An 8,705-nucleotide genomic window follows, 5' to 3' on the forward strand; every position below is an offset into this window, starting at 1 on the left:
ACAACAGTTGCATCAACAACACTTGCTGGAACAACAGCTGCTGCAACAGCAACAACACCTCAAAGAACAACAGCTAAAATGACATTGACAACAGCTCCAACAACAACACTTGCTCAAACAATAACAGCTGAACCAACAAAACAGGCTCTGAGAACAACAGTGGCAGCAACGACACCTGCTGCAACATCTGCTGCAACAACAGCTGCTGCAACAGTGGAAATACCTCAAACAACAACAGCTACAACAAAAACAACAACAACATCAGCTCCAAAAACAACACTGGCTCTGACAACAACAGTTACATCCACAACATCCATTGCAACAACAACAACGGATACAGTGACACCAGCTCCAACTACAACACCTCTTCAAACAACAACAGCTGAAACAACAACACAGGCTGTGAAAACAACAGTGGCAACAATGACACCTGCTGCAACAAGTACTACTGGTTCAACAAGTGTCTCAACGACAACTGCTGCAGGACCGACAACAATAATAGCTGCAACAACAACAGCAGCTTCATCAACAACATTGGCTCTGACAACAACAGTCACAACCTCAACACCTGCTGCAACAACAGCTGCTGCAACAACAATGCCTGCTCAAACAACAACAGCTGAAAAAAAAACACAGGCTGTGAAAAGAACAATGGCAACAACAACACCTGCCTCAACTTTATCTGCTACAAAGACTAATACTCATTCAACAAGTGTCTCAACAACAACTGCTGTAGGACTGACAACAACAGCAGCTGCAACAACAACAGTGGCTCCTACAACAACACTGGTTCTGACAACAACAGTTACATCCACAACACCTGCTGCGACAACAACCACTAAAACAACAACAGTGAACAAAGCTCGAACAACAACACCTGCTGAAACAAGAATAGCTCAAACAATAACACAGGTTCTGAAAACAACAGTGACAACAACAGTGACAACAGCTCCAACCGCAACACCTGCTGAAATAACAGCTGCTGCAACAATAACAACACCTGCTCAGACAACAACAGCTGAAACAACAACACAGGCTCTAAAAGCAACAGTGGGAACAACGACACCTGCTGCAACAACATCTGCTGCAACAACTATTACTCGTTCAACGAGTGCTGCAGGACCGACAACACGAACAGCTGCAAAAACAATAGCATCTCCAACAACAACACAGGCTCTGACAACAACAGTGGCAACAACGATACCTGCCGCAACAACAGCTGCTGCAACAACTACTACTGGTTCAACAAGTGCTGCAGGACCGACAAAACGAACAGCTGCAAAAACAACAGCATCTCCAACAACAACACAGGCTCTGATAACAACAGTGGCAACAACGATACCTGCTGCAACAAGAGCAGGGGCAATAACGACTACTGCTGGTTCAACAAGTATTGCAACGACAAGTCCTGCAGGACCGACAACAACAACAGCTGCAACAACAACAGCTTCTGCAACAACAACAACAGCTAAAACAATGTCGGCTCTGACACCGAAGGCGGCAACAAAGACACCTGCTTCAACAACTGCAACAACAGAAGCAACAACAACTACTGGTTCAACAGCTGTCAGAACAACCACTGCTGCAAGAACCAACATAGCTCAAATAACAACAATAGCTCCAACAACAACACTGGCTCTGATAAGGGTGACATTCAAAAGTAGCGCCACATTCACAAGTGACTTGCTCAATACAACATCTGCAGCCTTTAAAAACAGAGCAACAATGATAAAGACACAGGTGAGTTGCACACTCTGCTCATACAACAACATAATTATTTTCACAGAGAGCACAACCCTACAGACAAAGAAGTTAAGTGTTGTGGGAAAACATGATACAGCAAGTGATTTACAGTATACATCTTCCTGGGGAAAAGGAAATAGATGCTGATGATAAACCTAAAGGTTTCTTCTGGTTTGTAAATGTTGGTCAATAAAGGAAAACGAGGATATGAGAACACAGCACAGAAGTAAAATACAAACAGGGTCATAAATACAGCTTTAATACATGTTGTTCCTTTTTTTGGCAGCTTGAACCTCCATTCAAAAGGGAATTTACTTCTTTCAAGTCTTTGGATGTAGTGTCATTTAGGTAATTTAACTTGCATTGTTACAAGTTAAGCATAATGGCCTAAAACTGATATTTCAAAGAATGTTTTGTTGCTCCCTCTGCAGAAATGGATCAATCATCAATGAATTAACCCTTAGCTTTGAAAGCACGGCTGTTCCAAATAACACTCAGATTGCGAGTGTTTTGATGAGTGCAGCTCCAGATGTCAACGGATTTGACATAATTAAAAGCTCCATAAGCGTCATTGACACAAGTAAGCAATAATGAGTGCTACATGATCAAAATGTTTCAAAGTTGCACAACGATTTGTAAAGCCAATGTTTTTTTTTGTACCTCAGCAACACCAGCTGCAACAACTACACCTTCTGGAACGATAACAGCTCCAACCATCACAACAGCTGGAACAACAGCACCGGCTCTGACAACAACAGCGGCAACAATGATAGGTGATAGTTCAACAAGTGTTGCACCAACATTAACTGCAGCAACAACAACAACAGCTCAAACAGCAACTCAAACAACAAAAGCAGCAACACCATCTGCTGCAACAACAAGAACAGCCCCAACAACATCACTGGCTCTAACAACAATACTGGCAACAATGACACCTGCTGCAACAACAACAACAACAGCACAAGAAACACCAACTACTGGTTCAACAAGTGTTGCAACAACAACCTCTGCAAGAACCGGCACAGCTCCAACAACGACACAAGCTCTGAGAACAACGGCTGCAACAAAGACACCTGTTGCAACAAAAGCTGCAAGAACATCTGCTACACAAACAACACCAGCTCCATCAACAACGCTGTCTCTGACAACGAAGCCGGCAACAACGACACCTGCAACAATAACAAGAAAATCAACCACAACTACTGGTTCAACAACTGTTGCAACAACCACTGCTGCAAGAACCAGCATAGCTCAAATAACAACAAAAGCTCCAACAACAACACTGGCTCTGATAAGGGTGACATTCAAAAGTAGCGCCACATTCACAAGTGACTTGCTCAATACAACATCTGCAGCCTTTAAAAACAGAGCAACAATGATAAAGACACAGGTGAGTTGCACACTCTGTTCATACAACAACATAATTATTTTCACAGAGAGCACAACCCTACAGACAAAGAAGTTAAGTGTTGTGGGAAAAGATGATACAGCAAGTGATTTACAGTATACATTTTCCTGGGGAAAAGGAAATAGATGCTGATGATAAACCTAAAGGTTTCTTCTGGTTTGTAAATGTTGGTCAATAAAGGAAAACGAGGATATGAGAACACAGCACAGAAGTAAAATACAAACAGGGTCATAAATACAGCTTTAATACATGTTGTTCCTTTTTTTGGCAGCTTGAACCTCCATTCAAAAGGGAATTTACTTCTTTCAAGTCTTTGGATGTAGTGTCATTTAGGTAATTTAACTTGCATTGTTACAATTTAAGCATAATGGCCTAAAACTGATATTTCAAAGAATGTTTTGTTGCTCCCTCTGCAGAAATGGATCAATCATCAATGAATTAACCCTTAGCTTTGAAAGCACGGCTGTTCCAAATAACACTCAGATTGCGAGTGTTTTGATGAGTGCAGCTCCAGATGTCAACGGATTTGACATAATTAAAAGCTCCATAAGCGTCATTGACACAAGTAAGCAATAATGAGTGCTACATGATCAAAATGTTTTAAAGTTGCACAACGATTTGTAAAGCCAGATTTTTTTTTGTACCTCATTTACACAGCAACACCAGCTGCAACAACATCACCTTCTGGAACGATAACAGCTCCAACCATCACAACAGCTCGAACAACAGCACCGGCTCTGACAACAACAGCGGCAACAATGATAGTTGCTAGTTCAAGAAGTGTTGCACCAACATTAACTGCAACAACAACAACAGCTCAAACAACAACAAGATCCCCTGCTCAAACAACAAAAGCAGCAACACCATCTGCTGCAACAAGAACAGCTCCAACAACATCACTGGCTCTGACAACAATACTGGCAACAATGACACTCGCTGCAACAACAACAACAACAACAGCACAAGAAACACCAACTACTGGTTCAACAAGTGTTGCAACAACCTCTGCAAGAACCAGCACAGCTCCAACAACAACACCAGCTCTGACAACAATGGCTGCAACAAAGACACCTGCTGCAACAAAAGCTGCAACAACATCTGCTACACAATCAACACTAGCTCCAACACTGGCTCTGACAACGAAGGCAGCAACAACAACACCTGCAACAATAACAAGAAAATCAACAACAACTACTGGTTCAACAACTGTTGCAACAACCACTGCTGCAAGAACCAACATAGCTCAAATAACAACAATAGCTCCAACAACAACACTGGCTCTGAAAAGGGTGACATTCAAAAGTAGTGCCACATTTACAAGTGACTTGCTCAATACAACATCTGCAGCCTTTATAAACAGAGCAACAATGATAAAGACACAGGTAAGTTGCACACTCTGCTCATACAGCTACATAATTATTTTCACAGAGAGCACAGCCCTACAGACAAAGAAGTTAAGTGTTGTGGGAAAACATGATACAGCAAGTGATTTACAGTATACATTTTCTAGGGAAAAGGAAACAGATGCTAATGATAAACCTAAAGGTTTCTTCTGGTTTGTAAATGTTGGTCAATAAAGGGAAACCAGGACATGAGAACACAGCACAGAAGTAAAATACAAACAGGGTCATAAATACAGCTTAAATACATGTTGTTCCTTTTTTTGGCAGCTTGAACCTCCATTCAAAAGGGAATTTACTTCTTTCAAGTCCTTGGATGTAGTGTCATTTAGGTAATTTAACTTGCATTGTTACAATTTAAGCATAATGGCCTAAAACTGATATTTTAAAGAATGTTTTTTTTCTCCCTCTGCAGGAATGGATCAATCATCAATGAATTAATCCTTAGCTTTGAAAGCACAGCGGTTCCGAATAACACTCAGATTGCAAGTGTTTTGATAAGAGCAGCTCCAGATGTCAGTGGATTTGACATCATAGTCAGCTCCATAATCATTGATGGCATACGTAAGCAATATCACTGTTTTACATGATCGAAAATTTTTAAATCTTGTACAATAATTTATGAAACCAATTTTTGTTTCAACTCATTTACAGCTTCAAGCGGGGTCAGCCAAAAGATCGGCCTTGTCACCACATTCTGCCTGGTACTTTTATCATGGCTACTGCTCATCGAGCAATAACTGATACTTGATGATATTCATGTATATGTCTAACAGAACATGTCTGTCACAACTGGTATGAAAATGACTTTGTCCAAGACTCATGTTTGTCTTATGTCTTGGCGGTTTATGGCCTCAAATTAATGTGCTATCAAATTAAACTTTGCACTGACTGGACATATTGATGGCAGTGAAGTAGGTATGTCTCTTGAACTGAACACATGTCTGTGTGTCCAAGATCTTGGGCCACACAGAATAACACAGCTAACCCCAAATGCCTATTACATTGCATCAAAACTATAATAATACCCCAATTTCTATAAAAACACTTTTTGTTAAGCCCTGAAATGTCAGCAAATATCACTTAGTAACGATCATTAAAAGGTGTCTTTTGTTGTGTTTGCCAAAGAAACAAAAGCAGCCCAGAGTCAAGTAAATCTGTAAAGGCACTCTCTTCATTCTTTAAATACAGTTTTCATTTTGTTATGAAATATATCGAATGACAAATGTTTCACATCGAATTTATAATAATTCAAACTTTTCTGTAGCTTCCAAATGAATGCATATTTTACATGAAGCTCATCGTGGAATGCACAGCCCAACCCTCAATTAATGCATAAAGTATCAAGGGCCATTTTATACATGATTTATATGTCAAAACAATGTATTTATATTTTGTGAGATTTCCTGTAGTTTACAATTTTTTGTCATAACTCTACAAGGACCAGAAAAACTAAATCTTTTGAAAAATGTATTGTGTTTCTTATGTTTTGCATTGTTTGTGGGTAGACACAAATTCTATCAGGGCTATTTTAATGTTGGGGAACTCTTCTTAAAGCACTGGTGCCATTTACATGTTACATGTTTACCCTGGCGGTGGATTTTATAAATAAAAATTTACAATAGAATATAATGAACTGAGGGGTATTGCACAAAACCAAGATAAGGAATTAAGCCGGGATATGTTGGTTATCCTGGCTCAATTTAGCCTGAAGTCGGTTGCATGGAAGCAGGTCAAACTTAACCCCTTCAGACCCGCATTTTTTTGGCTAGTCAAAAAAATATTTTAAAACTGATTCTGACTCCTCTTCACCATAGAAAGAAAGTGGAAAAAACAAATTTTTGGTAACTCATGTTTTTAATAGTATTTTTTCATGTCCATTCCAATGGATGCCACGACTAGATGGGCGTAAAATGACATAAAAACTTAAGAAAAATAAGGCTGAGTTTTTCTTCATAGCAATCAATCAGGTATGACCTAAACATTTGGAACTGGATGTTTGCATGTTTTGAGTCTGTGTACAGTTCTGAACATGCATATGAATTTGATAGGTGTATCACAGCGTCGGGAACAGCAGTGAGGTCATCGCCAGGAAAACCTGGAGCCTGCAAGAAGATAGAGAAATGATGCAATCTTGTAAAAACATGTACATGAACACATGAAAACAATAGATGTATGATTGTAGATAAGATTACCTGAAAAAAAAAATGACTGGAACTTCTAATACATAACCATACGTTTTATAGTAGGAAATTGAACTGATAGAACGTTAACTTGGAATGGAACTGGAACTTGAACTTGATGTTTTCATATATTCTCATTTTCGATGAGAAGCCTTGAAGCAGTTTCGGTGTGGCACAAAGCACAAGTGGATGTTGCACTTGTCACAAAAGACATGTGTCTTTCCAGTACAGTATGGCATCTTGCATCTGGTAGCCTCTTTCTTTTCGTCATAATTTGGCATATGGTCAACCATGTCATACTGCACTTTAGGTAGAGGCCTTACATCCTGAACTGGTCTGTGAGCTGGTCTGTGGGGGACATGCTGTGGTTCTGGAGACATACTGGGTCTTCCACGTTTTGCTGCCACTGTTTTTTGGACTCTCACGAGACACTGGGCCACATTCATCCTGAAATGGAGGAGATCCTGGATGTCTTTCCTCTGGATATTGGCCCTCTTGGCATCCAGCCTGTACTCCAACCAACTGTTGACCACAGCCATGTCATAGGCATGTGTTATCATCCTCAGGGTACACTTTCTTGACCAAATTTCTGTACGGTACAGACTGACAAGTTGATCAAGCAGGTCAACGCCGCCCATTGCTTCATTGTACAGCTTAACTACCTCTGGACGGGACACCATCAAAAATTGGGCCTTCTTTTTGTCCCACTGCTGCACTTCATCCATTCTGCCAACACTGACAAAGTTGGAGGCCATGACAACTGGTCTGTTGTCATACCATTTGACCAGTGCCACCTTACCATCACGACTTACGACTTCATCACAGCTTCCCCGAGGCTTTTTGGCCATCTCTTTGTCAGACTGTAGTGGAGGCCTGGCAAAGCGAGAGACCCTTGCTGTCCCAGCAGCATGAATTTTCCTCTCAGCCAGCAGCTCCAGAAGATTGCACGTTGTGAAATAATTGTCAAAATACAACTTGTGGTTGGCCTCGGTGATTCGCTGGCTAAGATGGTACACCACTCCAGCTCCAAGTCCTAGCTGATTCCTGTGCTCTTGTGACAGCTCCATTGTAGTGCCTTGGTGCAGCAGGAAGTCGTAGGCCATGCCACTTTTCCTACACAGGAAGTATATTTTCACCCCCCATGGGTGTGGCTTACCCTTGATGTATTGCTTGACAGACAGAGCTCCACGAAATGGCACCATTTGTTCATCAACACAAAGGTTCTCTTCTAGTGGAAGCTCCAAGCATCTACTGCGTATGGCATCATAGAGAGGACGTACCTTGAAAAATACATCATTGTTGTCAGCTGGCTTCTCCAAATTGTTGACCAAATGCAAATGTGACCGGAGCTGGAAGAATCTGTCACGGGGCATGGTGTTTTGAAAAATACCAATGTCCATCCCAGCTTCCCAGTACATGGAGACTCTTGGCATTTTCATCACTCCCATAGCAAGGTGGAGACCCATTAGGGTTCTGATCTCTCCTGAACTTGTCGGTCTGAAACTTAGTGTACCACTTTGCATGGCATAAACATTTGTGTTGTCGGCCATCAAATTGAAGATCTCATCTGGTATGTACTGTCTGAAGTAGTCATAGGGTCTCATGGGATGATCCTCATGAATTGGAGGATTCTCAAAGGAAGTGTCCATGATTGTACTGAACGGCCTGTGACGCCACTTGATTTCTTCCTTCCTGGTTACTGTCATCTCCTCCTGTCCTCCTTTGTCCTCCTCTGTCCTCCTCCTGTCCTCCTCTGTCACTACACTGTCTGTCTCCTCTATCTAGATCTCATCTGCCACATCAATTTCTTCTGGCATGCATATAACCTCTCCACTGTCCCTCTCTGAATATAATAACAAAACAATCACATTTTAACTCATTTTATGTATTCTTACTCTTGAACTCTTATGCATTCCATTTAGATCTTGCATATAATGGCAGAATTCCACTGGATGCGTGTGTGTTGGGGAA

At 41.1% G+C, this 8,705-nt stretch overlaps 2 protein-coding genes across 2 annotated transcripts; one reads left to right on the plus strand and one right to left on the minus strand.

Annotated features, from left to right (window-relative positions):
- The first annotated feature begins 344 nt into the window (after positions 1-344).
- LOC115568523 (mucin-5AC-like) lies at positions 345-6,106 on the plus strand. The gene is made up of 10 exons (XM_030395861.1): positions 345-1,740; positions 2,030-2,091; positions 2,175-2,323; positions 2,409-3,133; positions 3,423-3,484; positions 3,568-3,716; positions 3,809-4,533; positions 4,822-4,883; positions 4,967-5,115; positions 5,206-6,106. Exons 1-10 carry the CDS (start codon positions 424-426, stop codon positions 5,289-5,291), a joined length of 3,486 nt encoding a protein of 1,161 aa, XP_030251721.1. The 5' UTR covers positions 345-423; the 3' UTR covers positions 5,292-6,106.
- Positions 6,107-6,868: 762 nt separating this feature from the next.
- LOC115569315 (piggyBac transposable element-derived protein 3-like) lies at positions 6,869-8,383 on the minus strand. The gene has a single exon (XM_030397343.1). The coding sequence runs from the start codon at positions 8,381-8,383 to the stop codon at positions 6,869-6,871; it is 1,515 nt and encodes a 504-aa protein (XP_030253203.1).
- Positions 8,384-8,705: the final 322 nt, after the last annotated feature.

This window comes from Sparus aurata, chromosome 18 (assembly GCF_900880675.1).
Source record: "Sparus aurata chromosome 18, fSpaAur1.1, whole genome shotgun sequence".
Taxonomy (NCBI): domain Eukaryota; kingdom Metazoa; phylum Chordata; class Actinopteri; order Spariformes; family Sparidae; genus Sparus; species Sparus aurata.